At 41.1% G+C, this 15,427-nt stretch overlaps 1 protein-coding gene across 8 annotated transcripts in view; it reads right to left on the minus strand.

Moving 5' to 3' along the window:
- Positions 1-15,427, minus strand: part of LOC128348215 (kelch domain-containing protein 3-like) — a 104,713-nt gene that overhangs the window by 1,500 nt on the left and 87,786 nt on the right. For 7 of the 8 annotated variants that reach the window (XM_053303951.1, XM_053303950.1, XM_053303954.1 and 4 more), the window contains 4 exons: positions 12,562-12,652; positions 10,497-10,597; positions 3,094-3,178; positions 2,759-2,863 (listed from right to left, as the gene is read on the minus strand). In XM_053303951.1, coding sequence (XP_053159926.1) covers positions 2,759-2,863; positions 3,094-3,178; positions 10,497-10,597; positions 12,562-12,652 — 382 coding nt within the window. The remainder of the gene's footprint in view (positions 1-2,758; positions 2,864-3,093; positions 3,179-10,496; positions 10,598-12,561; positions 12,653-15,427) is intronic. The other variant, XM_053303955.1, reaches the window with a different exon arrangement.

Here is a 15,427-nt window from a genome sequence, read left to right on the forward strand (position 1 = left end):
ATGGTTAGGATTTTGCTGTTTGAGTGGTTACTGCTCAGTGTTCCAGAACTGCCCAATCAGTTCACTGTGCATGCTAAGCAGGCTGAACCAGGCCAAGTTATGTCATAGGAAAACTACAGCACTGTAAAGAGGAATGTGTCACAGTTTTGTGTTGTATACAGGAACATAGGAAGTTGCTTTATACCAGATCAGACCATTGGTCCATGAGGCTCAATTTTGTCTACATTGACTGGTGGTGGCTTCTCCAAGGTTTCAGACAGCCCTACCTGGAGATGCCAGGGACTGAAGTGGGGACCTTCTGCATGCAAAACAGATGATCTACCACTGAGCTATGGCCCCATCCCCAAAGGTAGCTGTTAATGGTAACGTGGCATACATGGGTCTCTCCCATCCAGGCACTGACCACACCAAGACCTGCTTAGCTTCAGCAAGGTGGCTGTAGCATATGCCCTTAGACCATGCTCTGAATTGTGGTGCCACTTTGTTCCCATCTGAACCCTGGGGTGCTGGCTTGCTGTTTCATGAACAGCCTGTCCTCATGGCATGGCTCTTTATAGTGAAGCCTGGCATCTCACGTTCCAGGCATACTCTGGCCAGGAGCGCTTTTTACCAGCTGCGATTGATTCAGCAACTCTGCCTGTACCTTGAGGAGAATGACCTGAAAACCATGTTGCAGCAGCTGGTAACTTCCAGGTCGGACTACAGCAATACGCTCTGTATAGGGCTGCCTTTGTAAGTAGTTCAGAACATAAGAACAGCCCTGCTGGATCAGACCCAAGGCCCATCTAGTCCAGCATCCTGTTTCGCACAGTGGCCCACCAGATGCCGCTGGAAGCCACAGACAGGAATTGAGGGTGTGCCCTCTCTCCTGCCATTACTCCCCTGCAACTGGTACTCAGAGACATCCTGCCTTTGAGGCTGGAGGTGGCCCACAGCCCTCCAACTAGTAGCCACTGATAGACCTCTCTTCCATGAAGTCATCCAAACCCCTCTTAAAGCCATCCAGGCTGTTGGCTGTCACCACATCCTGTGACAGAGAGTTCCACAAGTGGATCACACGTTGTGTGAAAAATTACTTCCGTTTGTTGGTCCTAGACCTCCTGGCAATCAATTTCATGGAGTGACCCCTGGTTCTAGTGTTGTGTGAGAGGGAAAAGAATTTCTCTCTCTCCACTTTCTCCACACCATGCATGATTTTATAGACCTCTATCATGTCTCCCCGCAGTCGTCTTTTTTCGAAACTAAAAAGCCCCAGGTGTTATAGTCTTGCCTCATAAGAAGGTGCTCTAGGCCCCTGATCATCTTGGCTGCCCTCTTCCGTACCTTCTCCAGTTCAACAATGTCCTTTTTAAGATGTGGTGACCAGAATTGTACGCAGTACTCCAAGTGTGGTCGCACCATAGTTTTGTATAATAGCAATAGCAATAGCAATAGCAATAGCACTTACATTTATATACCGCTTTATAGCCGGAGCTCTCTATTGCCCACCACCTCAGGGCTCTGAGAAAGCAAATGTTAGTGAAGTGCTCTTTCCCTATATGTTCTTGAGGGTAGCAGGCTGTTTGTACAAAATGCTCCTTGGGAGCCCCATGCCAGTCAGGATAAAATAGGCTCAGGAGATGTGACCTGCCTTGGAGGACAACAAGCAGGGGAGGTTTTAGGACCTGGGAAGTCCACAGTAACGGCCAAGCTGCCAGAGCTACAATAGGCACAGTCAGAAAGGGCCTGCACCTGGGAGAAGGGCACCCATCTTCCTTTATTGACAGTCAGCCCAGGAGGTCCCAGGGTCTATTGGAGCAGCAAAGGATCTGCAGCAGGAGATTGACCTGCTGGGGCACTTCTAGATGAGATTGAATGATTGTTGGTTGGTTGGTTGATTTATTTATTTATTTTTATTTAATGTATATATTGACTAAAATGGCTCAGGGCAATTTAAATTAAAATTTAAAAATTGATTTTCAAAATTAAAATAAAAAACATTATAAAACATAATAAAAACAAACATAATAAAAAACATAATTAAAAAAACATAAAAAAAACAATAAAACATAATAAAAGAATTTTTTTAAAAAACACATTTAAACCAGATTTAAATTTAAAATCAAAACTAGATATCATTAAAAGCCAGACTACAAAGATGAGTGAATTGTTAAGGCTCTCCTGAATGCTTCCAAGGATAATAAGCCTCTTATTTCCCCTTTATATCTTAGATATAAAATGGTCTCTCTCCGGGATACCCCAGAGACCAATCTGGCTGCCTCATTTTGAATTAACTGAAGTTTCCAAAACGGATTGTGAGCAGCTTCAAAAGGATCTCTCCAAACTGGAGGAGTGGGCGACAAAATGGCAAATGTGGTTCAATGTTAGCAAGTGTAAAGTGATGCACATTGGGACGAAAAACCCTAACTTCAAGTATATGCTGATGGGATCTGAGCTGTTGGTGACAGACCAGGAGAGGGATCTTGGGGTTGTGGTGGGCAGCTCGTTGAAAGTGTCGACTCAATGTGCGGCAGCTGTGAAAAAGGCCAATTGAACAGTACAAGCATAATAGCTGCTGGCAGAACTAGCATCTAGTTCCAAAGATCTGCAATGAAGTATCTGGCTACAATGCTGAAATGGTGTTCCTGTACAGGAGTGGGTTGCTCTAGCAAAGTATTCCATATACACCATCCAAAGCAAGTCTTAGGATCAAGGCATAAGAAAAAGCTGCCACATGTTTCCCCCATCCTGTTCCATAGCCAAATTCATGAATATTTACCCTCAGTTGGTAGAGTTCTTTCCTTTCCTTGTCATTCTCTTCTGCTCTGGCTCTGAGCCATGCTTCATTTTGGCCTTTGTGTTTTTCTATCATCTCTTGTAGCTCCTGATTTCAAGAAAATCCATGTTTATACACTATTATGTGTTTTTCAACCACACATTTAAATGTACACTCCAATATTAGAACATTCAGAATAGCTTCAGCAGTCTGGTCTACAATGTTCTAGATCTCTTTCAACCAACTAGCATGACCAATGGCCTTAAGTAAAAGCTACCTATGAAGATGCAACAATAAGTGGTGCCAGCCCGGCATTTTGCAGAAGAACAGAAGCCCACCTTTTGTTGGTTTTCGTAATGCTTGTCGTACTGGTCCTTTTCATGTTGGAAAGCCATTGTCATCTGCACCAGTTCAGCCTTTGCACTGAGAAAGTATCATAAAAGCAAAACAATCCAGTTTGTTGTTAAGGAAAAATTAAAGTCAAATCATGGAATAAAAAGATGCTAGAGATAAGTGGTGATCCTACGCAAATGATAGTTTCACCTTTTTTAGAACAAACCATCACATTATTTAAAGCACATTTCATTTTTTAAAAAAAAATAAAATCCTGCCATATATGACAGTGGCTGACATCTCCACTAATTGTGTGCCTGCACACCAGGAAGTGCTCCTCACTGTGGAGCATTTCCTTAGCTCCCCAATGGTGATCGTGTGGCGGGGTTGGGGGAGAGCGATTTCTGCTGATCTCTCTTTCTCCTGGAAGCACCTTGAGCCACCTGAAAATATGTCTCTAAGGACTGTGCAGCCCTCAGACATATTTTCAGGTGATACAGGGTATTTCTGAAGGAAGGAGAGATCAACAAAACACCCTCCCTCTGCACACTCATCACTGCGGGGCTAAGGAAGCTCTTTCTTCCCAGTGTGCAAGTGCACAGTTAGTGGGAAAGTCTGCCACTGTGTCTTTTGGAGAGGAAAGGACCAAAGCAACTCAACTGAACATAGAACGGGTCTGCTGAGAACTATATTGCAACCTACACACTCTTCTCTGCAATAGCATTTATTGTGGCTTTTTGCACTATTTTTTTTTAAGCAGTGAGTACTCTTCAGCCTAATCCTTTGTGATACTGCATGCTACATGACATCACAGTGTTTCACAGTGGAGCTCCATAAAATGTATTAGAGAGATATCTACCTGTAAGAGAAGATAAGGGAAGTGATTTCTATGTCTAAAAGACAGTGCTCATTCCTGATAAAGCTAGACTACTCAGCACAGAATCTGTGCAGAATGCGGGTGGCAACTGGGGTTTAATTGAGGCATCCAGATGCCCTTCTGCCTGCACTTTTAAAAAGGGAAAGAATGGGAGGAGGGTATACAGAAAGGGGACAGCATTTGATGCCCTGCTTCAGGCAGAGGCGCTCTTATCCCTGGACTTCCGGGCAGAGGTCCAGGGCCTCCACACCCCTGTCCCCCAGTCCTCTTTAGTTTGTCCTGCGTGGTGTGGTCACTGCGGCGCGCTGCTGGCCCATGCTGCACCAGCGGCCAAGCATGACTGTGACCTATACCGAGCGGTGGAGTATGACCTCTGCTTTAGATGGGGGGAGGGGAGTGGGAAAAGAAATATGTGGGATGGGAATATGTTCAGTTATGTGTTGAAATTTTTATAATAATAATAATAATAATAATAATAAATATTAATATAAATAATAAATAAAAATAAATATGAAATTTTTATAATAATAATAATAAATATTAATATAAATAATAAATAAATATAAATATAAGAACAATATTGATAACAAAATTCTGACATCCCAGGTCCTTGGGAAGGATTCGATGTCTGGATAAAACAAACCAGTCAATAACACCTGCCTGACTGTGTAAACAAGAAATAACAACAACAACAACAACCAGGGTTCGACTTCCCGCTCTAAAAACAGTTGCCAAAAAAAAACTTGCTCAGGCATTAAAAGATGTCAATGCTGCACTTGCAGAAATAACAACCAATAATTTGCAAGAAACAAACCAACTAATGTACAGTGCAGCAACAATAACAACACAAGAGTTCAGATATAAGATCAATGGACCTGTAAAAAAAGAAAGCAGTACGTCACCTAAATGGAAGATTCGATTAGAAAATAAAATCTCCAGGCTTAGATCAGATGCTAGTAAATTGAAAGATATGAAAGACAAGAAGCTGAAGAATGAAAACACCAAACAGTATCTGATCCAAAAATACCACCTAGATTCAAGGAAAATTAGAGAAGTCCTGGAAATAATAAAGCAGCAAATAACAGCAGTGTCAAAGAAGATTAGCAGATGTGAAGCCAGAATTACACAACACAGGCAGAATCTCCAATTCCAGTCGAATCAGAGACGTTTCTACCAAAGCATAGAAGGAGAAACTGCAAGAAACGTAGAAACACTAAATAAAGAAGAAACAGTGAAATTCTGGGGGAAATTATGGGACAATCCAATAGATTATAATAAAAAAAGCAGGCTGGATGAAAGAGGTCAAAAATGTAACCAACAAATGCAAGATCTAATCATAACACCAGAATTAATAAGTGAAAGAGCAAAGAAAATTAAAAATTGGACTGCACCAGGCGATGATGAACTGCATGGCTTCTGGCTTAAACACCTAACAAGCCTTCATAAACAACTATCAAAACAGTTCAATCACATTATGAAAGGCGGTGATATTGAACAATGGCTAACAACTGGGAAAACTCATCTCATTATGAAAGACCCAGCAAAAGGTGCAGTTCCAAGTAATTATAGACCGATCACCTGCCTGCCAACCATGTTGAAATTATTAACTGGAATAATAGCAGATGAAGTGATGCAACACTTATTAACTAACAAACAGCTTCCAGTTGAACAGAAAGGAAATTGCCCGAACACCAGAGGCACAAAAGACCAGCTGCTGATTGACAAAATGATTTTAGAAAACTGCAAGAGAATAAAAACCAATCTAAGTGTTGCATGGATTGACTACAAGAAAGCCTTCGATTCATTGCCTCACGCATGGATACTAAAATGTTTAGAAACAACTGGTGTCAGCAAAAACATTCAGATATTTATTTTAAAAAGCAATGAGCATGTGGAGTACACAGTTAAAAATCAGTGGTGAGGCACTTGGACAGGTTAACATTAGAAGAGGCATTTTCCAAGGGGACTCACTATCCCCTCTATTGTTTGTAATCGCCATGACCCCACTTTCACAAATACTAAACAAAACAAGCCTCGGATACCAAACATCTAAAACATCCAGTAAAATCAACCATCTGCTGTACATGGACGATCCAAAGTTGTATGGAAAGTCCCAGTCAGAAATCTAATCACTGCTAAACACTGTCCGTATATTCAGTAGCGATATAGCAATGGAGTTTGGACTAGACAAGTGTGCTGCATTAATAATGAACAGAGGGAAAATAAGAAAAACAGAAGGAATAGAACTGCCCAATGGAAGCAAGATCAAGAACCTGGAAGAGAAAGAACATTACAAATACTTGGGCATTCTCCAGGCTGATAACATCGCACACACTGAAGTTAAAAGAAAAATTGAAAGTGAATACATCAGGAGAGTGAGAAAAATCCTCAAGTCCAAACTCAATGGCGGGAACATCATACAAGCCATAAACACCTGGGCTATACCTGTTATTAGATACACTGCAGGAATAATAGACTGGACCCAGGCAGAGCTAGAGACGCTAGATCGTAAGACCAGGAAAATCATGACCATCCATCATGCTCTGCACCCCCGCAGTGATGTCGATAGGCTCTACCTCCCTCGCAGTTCAGGTGGAAGAGGAATGCTGCAAGTCCATCAAACAGTAGAGGAGGAGAAAAGAGACCTTGAAGAATATATAAGGTACAGTGAAGAAGATGCACTTCAAATGGTCAATAACGCGAAACTATTCAACACCAATGAAACAAAACAGGCCTACAAGAAAGAACAAGTCAAGAACCGAGCAGAAAAATGGAGGAATAAGCCCCTGCATGGTCAATATTTACACAATATAAGTGGAAAATCAGACATCACCAAGACCTGGCAATGGCTTAAGAATGGCAACTTGAAGAAAGAAACAGAGGGTTTAATACTGGCTGCACAAGAACAGGCACCAAGAACAAATGCAATAAGAGCAAAAGTAGAAAAATCCACAACAAACAGCAAGTGCTGCCTTTGTAAAGAAGCAGATGAAACAGTGGACCACCTGATCAGCTGTTGTAAGAAGATCGCACAGACTGACTACAAACAAAGGCATGACAAGGTAGCAGGGATGATACACTGGAACATCTGCAAAAAATACAAGCTACCTGTAGCCAATAATTGGTGGGACCATAAAATTGAAAAAGTTGAAGAAAATGAAGATGTAAAAATATTATGGGACTGCCGACTACAGACAGACAAACATCTGCCACACAATACACCAGATATCACTGTTGTTGAGAAGAAAGAAAAACAAGTTAAAATAATCGACATAGCAATACCAAGGGATAGTAGAATAGAAGAAAAAGAAATAGAAAAAAATCACCAAATACAAAGATCTACAAATTGAAATTGAAAGGCTGTGGCAGAAAAAGACCAAAATCATCCCAGTGGTAATTGGCGCCCTGGGCGCAGTTCCAAAAGACCTTGAAGAGCACCTCAACACCATAGGGGCCACAGAAATCACCATCAGCCAATTACAAAAAGCAGCTTTACTGGGAACAGCCTATATTCTGCGATGATATCTATAACCACTGACAATAAAATTCTGGCATCCCAGGTCCTTGGGAAGGACTCGATGTCTGGATAAAACAAACCAATCACTAACACCTGTCTGACTGTGTAAACAAAAAATAATAATTTAAAAAAATTGTTAGCCACCCCATAACAAATTGTTCTCTGGGAGGCTTTCAACAGATGCATATTTGCATAAATAGACCTGTTCTATATTCTTACATTCTTGTGAGTTCAGTTGCTGTTTGTGCCCTCAAAAACCCACCTGTTAAAAATACTGTGTGTGTCACTGTGTGCATGTGTAAGACTTGTGTGTGTGGCAAGGGAGGGCTTTAAGTCCAGGTTTCAAAATTACCTAGGTGCCCCTCTGTCTTCAGGCACCCAGACACCTTAAGCCAGCACTGGCTGAATAAAATACCTACATGCTACAACTCACCATACCAAGAGATTAAGAAACAACTGTAGCTACAACTTATAGTTTATATGGGATAGATCCTGAATATTTTTTTCTCCTGCTGACTCAACCATCTGGCTTTTAAACAAATCCCTTAACCTGAGGCCAACACTGGGCGGGGGAAAAAATAACCAAATCTGTTCAAATGGATCTAAATGTCATGGCTTCTCCCCAGAGGGTACTTGTGTGAGGCAGATGGAGACCAGAATTTCCAGCAGACTCACAAGGTTATAGTTCATGAAGTTTCTTGGGAGCAGAGACTGACAAACCAATTCAGTCAATTGTGTAGATACATCCCAAAAAATAATAATATTTTAAGAAGTCTACATATATGAGAATTAGCTGACTTTCCTACCTGATGGTTTCTGTATAAATTGATTTCCGCCAACATTTTTATTATTAAACGCTGAGCTATGAGAGGCAGAAGTGACTGCCAGCCTAATGCTGCATCAGAGGAATAAACAAAGATGCATCCACTCAACAAGGACACACAGTTGAGTCACTGAGTGGATGCTCAGAGCTGTACAATCTCTTGCAGTCTCCGTCCACTTGCGCAACAAAGAGAGTGGATAGCTTTTGTTGGGGACACCCTTACCTCAACATTAAACCCAGAGTTACCAACCCAGAATTGTGTAGAATTCAGGCCTGTGTCTGACTCCATTTTATTAAGGAATAAATTAATGCCTGAATTCAGATGCACTGACCAGGGCATGACACCCAGGTCTCATGATTGCCTCTGCTAACTGCTCTGTGAAGGAAGAGGCAATCCAGCATTGTATTCTCAATGTTTGTGAAATGGGTACTCAAAAGAAATACAATGGCCAGGCTTGGTCTATCCAAATGCTAAAATTTAACTTACTATCAGATAATGTCTCTAGAAGAAGCTAGAAGCTGAGCTTGCATTTCCTCCTGGAAAAAGTCTATGTTAATCCTTGTTAACGATTGCTCTGCTCTGAAAGATCCACTATGTAGAATTAGAAGTACTGTTACACCCACTTGCTGTCTTTAGGAATTCTACTCTAGGTAGATGCACATAAAAGAAAATGATTTACACCTATAGCTTCAATTCTTCTTTGCTAACACCTTTTAACATTCTTGGGGGGCCAGGTGCCAGAAATCTGGGGACAAGAAAAGATGCCCATTTGCAGCTCAGAGATGCAGATTTGCTTTGGGCAAAATAGAACAATCTCCTCCCCAAAACAGCATGGGATTCAGATCTCCTTGGACTGAGCTAATATCCTGAACTAATATCAATAATTAAAAGACAATATTCAGAGGGTAACAGCAAATTGTCACCTTTTGGGGATCCAGAAAGGATGAGGAGATCAAAGGAAGAAATCTCTATGGAGATTAAAGGAAGAAACAACTATAAAGAATGGAGCTCACTGAACAGAGAGCGAGCAAGCTTTGCCTAACCAACAGATCTGTGCACAAGAGCCATCCCAGAGTTTGCTGCTAAAGCATAGAGGACCTCTGCAACAAGTCAGAAGTCCAGACTACCCAGCCATGGTGCTCTCTCCCCCAACTTTGCTCTGAGCAGCTGCCCCCAGCCTGTTTGACAGCTTGAAGCTTGCACCCCAGGCTCCTGTTCTCCAGCACCCGCGTTTCTCCTCCATCTGAAGCCTGCATCATTTCCAAGCTCCAGCAATGAACAAGTCCTTTGAAGCCTTCTTCGTGAACCTGGTAAGATGCCTGTTCAGCGCACAGCGCAGCCTGCTCCCTTCCCTCCTCCCTACTAATCACTGCCATCCCTCTCCTAAGCCCTCCCTTCTTCCTATTTTTGCTGCTTCTCTCTAAATGTTTTATTAGGATTTGTTAGATAGCTGTGATTACTGATTGCACACACATGTTAGTTAGGCACATTGCACTACACCTTGAATCAGAAACATGTTTTTAATTTGGATGACTTGTTTGAATTTTATCCTGATGAGCAACTTTCTATAATAAAGCCCATTGAACTTTCTGAGTGTGTCTCCCTCTATCTCTGCTTGCATGCCAAGATCCTACATGGTCACCATCTCCCAAAAACCAATTCGGTTTGCGTATGATGTGACTTTGCCTCTTTCCCTCTGAGCATATACAGAATGCGAAACCAGGTGTAGTACACAATATATAATTTGCATCATTCCCTGTAACATATATGGACTGAGGAAGTGGTTCAGCAGGAGGCACACTACAGATAATGCAAGCGCACCCTGTTGCTCTGGTGCAAGACTAGTTTGGAATGCAAATTTCTGACTTAGCGATACTAGTGCAAAATCCTTGCACTAGTGCAGCCTTAGTCTGGATGTCAGCCAATATTTATGCCTCACATTTGTTTCTGAGGTACTAACGGTCATGGGAAGTCCATTGCCTATATTGAGGAGAAACAGATTTATTTGCAACGAGGTTCTTATGCATTTTAAAGTGATGAGGACTACTGACCAGACTTGCTAGAAGGGTAAGCATTTTATGACTTTCTGTCAAACATTAGCTTATTTCATCCAGCTGGGGCCTCCCCGCTTTGTCTCCCATTGAGGCATTAGATTAAATGACTGTTCTAGTGATGCTAAAGAATACCTACATGTCGAGCTTTTGAAACTCAGAGTCCAGCAGAGCAAAGGCCCTTGTGATCATGTCCATTGCTTGGTTACGCACAGAATGGAAATCTTGAAGCTGAGTTGCCTGTGTAGAAAGTCATTAGTTAACACTGCTTGAGCTGCTATAAAGGAGGATAAAAGAGAGTAAGCTTTTGTCATGATTAACCTCTCCATTTCAACTGACAGCAGCTTTTTGAATCTGGTCAGGAGTTTTCACATCACGACCCAATTCCTGGTCCATCAGATTGCTTCTTGATGGTGAGGAGAATCTGCAACAATGCAGATCCAGATCTAAAGTGGTACATGAGATTGCACACTCATTCTTCATCCCTCTCCTGGGGCCATTCATCTTTGTCCTACAGATTAGTATGTTTATTGGTAAATCTTGCCCTGCTTCTGTGTTTGATTCTAAAATATTAACTTACAAGCTCCCAAAGGAAGTAGGGGAAATCCTTGGCATTGTTTAATTAATACAATTACTATTAACAGTAGTAACAGGATGTAACTAATCTTTTCTTTTATAGCATAATGTTTGCTGCTTAACTGTCCGTTCTGAGCATTCAGTTTTAATTAATTCATTTGCTAAGGAGTATATTATGTAGACAAATATTTAATTAGTAGTTTAATTGCTAAGTAAATTAAGTACAGAGTAATTAATTTGCTAAGTAATGGCGATATTGGAGTAATCTGGGAAATCTTCATAAGCAAATGATCTAAACAACATGTGACATTTAAATTGGTCCCTCCAGCAAATAGTTTATTTTGAAATTGCATTTGAGCAGTGTTTTCAAGCTGCATCTGCAGGAGACAATATATGTAGGTCGCATGCTAGATAGGCACAGACTTTTTCTTGCAATACTGGAAGAGGTACATAACACAGACCTGAGGGTTTCCAATAGCTCAGTTGCATGACAAGCAGCACAACAGTACAACCATGCAAACAAGTATTTTATAAATGTCTTAAACGTTTACCCTACCTTTTCATCTGCTAAGGGAGGCACCAGAGCAAAACTGGTTACCTTGAATTAGCGCTCGGATGTCAGTCTCAGTGCTGACACACAGTAGTCTGCAGAGCCCACTCAGGTGACCTCTTATACAGCATCTTGAGGCCCCTCAGAGCAATCTGGGTGTGCCTGGGTGAAAGCAGCCAGCTTGGATGTTTGCTATTAACAGGATTTTAGGTGCATCATCCATCAAGGTGTTAATGTAAGGAACTTACAGCAGAAAAAGGTACTTGCTTTTTTAGGGACAATCCTCACACTTCTAATTAAATGTTAAGCATGTTACCAAGAGCATAGGAAGCTGCTGTGCAAATGCAACTGGAGACCAAGTAGAAGAGGCAGAAGACAGTACCTAGGCTTTCCTTGTGGCAGGCAAGAACAAGGCTGCCAGTAAAACAAAGGGGAATAGAGACAATCTTTTGGTGCCTGGGACCAAAAAAAAAAAAAAAAATCATAACAGCACCCCTGTTCCCTAAGAGAATAAAAATAAACTTTAATGGAACTCCCAGATCTACTTTCTAAGACACTCCATCTCTTCAGACCTAACTGTAGGGCTGATGTGGGGAGGTGGTAAAGATGCAGTAGTCATGTGCCTGAAAAGCATTATATATTTCAGTCAGAAAGATCCTTTCCTCACTGTTCTCCATATGCAATGCAGCTTTTGTGGTATTCCTTCCATCTCTCTCTCTCTCTCTCTCTCCTGCTCCCGCCCTGCCAAGCAGAGTTTCTTATGGAAAACACTTAGTAAATCCACCAAGCAGAAATCCTAGACAAATCCATCTGGAATGAAGTTGTTCTTTTTTTAATAACCATAAGGCATAAATGGTTCACGAGGAACCATTCCCAAAGGATTCCGCACACTTACTTTTGCCTTATCACAATGCACCTGAGGTTTAATATCAGGGAATGAAATGTTATCCTTTAGGATCTTAACTGTGAGGGGAACATGCTGTTTCCATGTTCCTATGTTGGATAGCAGAAAAGCTCTACTATTATACTGAGAAATTGTAAAGTCCTTGATTTAGCAAAACTGAGAGGAGGCACTTACTGGAGCAGGAGGTGATGGAGAAATCCTTCCAGCTGGGAAAAGAGATTCTGTCAATTCATATTTCACCTTGGGGATTTTGGTAGGAGTAAACCTGCACATTCAAACACACACTATTAAAAGTCAATTTGATTAGACATATTTCACAATGAACTACAGCGGTGAGCAGCAGTGAATTCAATTTTCCTATCTTGCACTTACATACATAACTGGAGACCAGGCTTTCAGAGGATAATTGCTTGAGGGGAACATAGTTGTTCTAAAAAATGTCTTATCTATATACACTAGGGCTGAACATATAAAGCTGCCTTACACTAAGTCAGAGTATTGATCCACCTAGCCCAGTATTGTTTACTCTGATGTCTTAAGTGAGGATTTCCCCCATTGCTGCTAGGTGACTCTTAAAAATGGAGATGCCTTCTGTATGCAAAGCATGTGCTCTGCCACAGAGCTATGGCCCCTTGCCAGGCTTCAATTAACTACATTTTTAAAGAATAAGAACAGTATTTAATCTGATCACTTTCCAAGCAGCCATATTTGTACTTACTGTTTTTCAGGATTGCCTTTGGATTTCAATTGTCCCTGTCTTTCCCCACCCAAAGTCAGTCTCATTAAAAAGTTAGTGGCCTTTCCTGGTTTTTTACATTCCTAAACAGTCTCTTTCATCAATATCCCTGGCACCTAAACAGGAATTCATATATTTATAGCCGCATGGAGAAGTGTTATTTTATTTCTTTTCTTTTCTTGCGTTTGTTTTTGTGAACCACCTAGAGCCCTTGGAGTCAGGTGGTCTATAAATAAAATAAAAAATAAGTTTCCACAGTAACAGTCATATATTCTCTTCTCTTCACATCTCTTCAACCAAGATTTCTCAGCTTTTTAAAACTTGTTTTTAAATTGTTTTGGCTATTTAACTGGTGTTTTATGATGTTTTAATTGTTAATTATTATTTTATGCAGTTTTATAATTTCTGTTTTAATTGTTAATTGATTTTAATGGTGTTTTAATGTAAACCGCCCTGAGCCTTTTGGAAGGACGGTATAAAATTTCTAATAATAATAATAATTAAAAAAATGAATCACCCCTGCTAACTTGGCAAAGAGGCAGCTTTTAACATGGTGATTCTCTTTATTTAGCACGGGAAGAGTAACCGGCCCTATCCACCCCCAGCACAGGACCTCCAGTGACTGTTGCTGGTATCTATCTTATGTTTCTTTTTAGACTGTGAGCCCTTTTTAATGAGGGGACAGGGATCCATTTTTTGAAGGGTGGTATAGAAATCGAATAAATAATAATAATAATATTTCAGATTGTTCTGCCACCACACAGATATGCAACCCAATTCAGTATGGAGTCTTTAAGAAAACCAAAGGATGTTGCTTGCTTTGCAATGTCATGTTCGCACAGTTGTACAAGAGCATCGTTATGTTACATGCAAGAATTGGAAATAATGGCTGCCAATTGCACAACTGTATTGTGCAGTTCTTGTATGTAGGTGAACATTACATTGCGAACATTACAACTGAACTAGCAAACATTATATTGCAACATGCATGTAACATTACACAGTATGTCAGCCAGCATGGTTAGAATTGCAGCCTTCACTATACCATGTGCGCATGTGTAAACACTAGGCACATATGAAATCAGAAATGCCATCCCACTTATGTTTTACTTATTTCAGAATATTTTTGTCTTTCTTTTCAACAAAAAGTTCACAAATTCAAAAGTTTACATAGCAAAGAAATTAAAAAAAGATTCCATGTTCCAAAAGAAGCTCACAATCATTTAGGGGGAAACAAACACACACACACACACGCCCCACCACTACCAGAAACAGCCCCTGGAAAATAAACTATGTTGAAATGAAAAGGGACAGTTGCTCTCTTTACTCTAAAACCTTTATTTTGACCTAGGGTTGCCATATGAAAAAGAGGACAGGTCTCCTGCAGCTTTAATAGAGGCACAAAAGAGAGAATTTCAGCGGTTGCGGTTTTCCTTTCTCTTGCATGACAAGCTGCTGAAATTTCCTCTTCTGTTCATCTTAAAGGTACAGGGAACTTGTCCTCTTTTCCATATGGCAGCCCTACTTTCACCTGGATGTCATCTCTTTCATGATTTGTCACAGGATGCAACTGTGGAGAGATCTGCAGGAATTCTGCAGAGAACTGCATGGTGTACAATTTTACATACCATGAAGAATGGTATCAGTTGTGACTCATCCCACCAAAATCCCTTAGAACCGAACCCTTAGAACCAAACCCTTAGAGATTATAACCAAGTTTTACAGCTGAGCTTTGGGATTTGTGGAATCTCTTTCAAAATCAGCTTTTATGACATAATATGGTCCTAAAATCACCATTATAAATAACCATTGGGAAAGGTTAATAGTATCTTATTGAAAGGGAATAGAGTTTGGGTTGCCACATTTTCATCGACAGTTATTGGAAGGATAATCATAAGAATGTCCTTGATGGTTGAAGGATTGTCATGAACACTTAAGAACCTAAGCATCAACAATGCATTAAGCCCAGTAGCGGCCAGTGAGGCCAGCACCCGGAGGGCGGGGGCAAGAGCACCTTTAAAAACAAAGCAACAGGTGCTTACCAGCATTAGGGCAGCACCTACAAGCTGCCTCAAGCAGCAGCTCTCTGCCTGGCATCCTGGTGGGACAGCAGCATGACCCTGGTCTCCATGCATGCGCAGAGGCTTCACACATGTGCAGTGGCCAGGGCGCTCATGAGGCAGCTTGCAGGTGCTTCCTCAATGCTGGTAAGCACCTGCTGATTTGTTTTTAAGGTGCCTCTCACCGCCGCACCCTCCCCTGGCACTACCCTCACTGGCTGCTACTGATTAAAGCCAAGGTGGG

This window comes from Hemicordylus capensis, chromosome 2 (assembly GCF_027244095.1).
Source record: "Hemicordylus capensis ecotype Gifberg chromosome 2, rHemCap1.1.pri, whole genome shotgun sequence".
NCBI lineage: Eukaryota > Metazoa > Chordata > Lepidosauria > Squamata > Cordylidae > Hemicordylus > Hemicordylus capensis.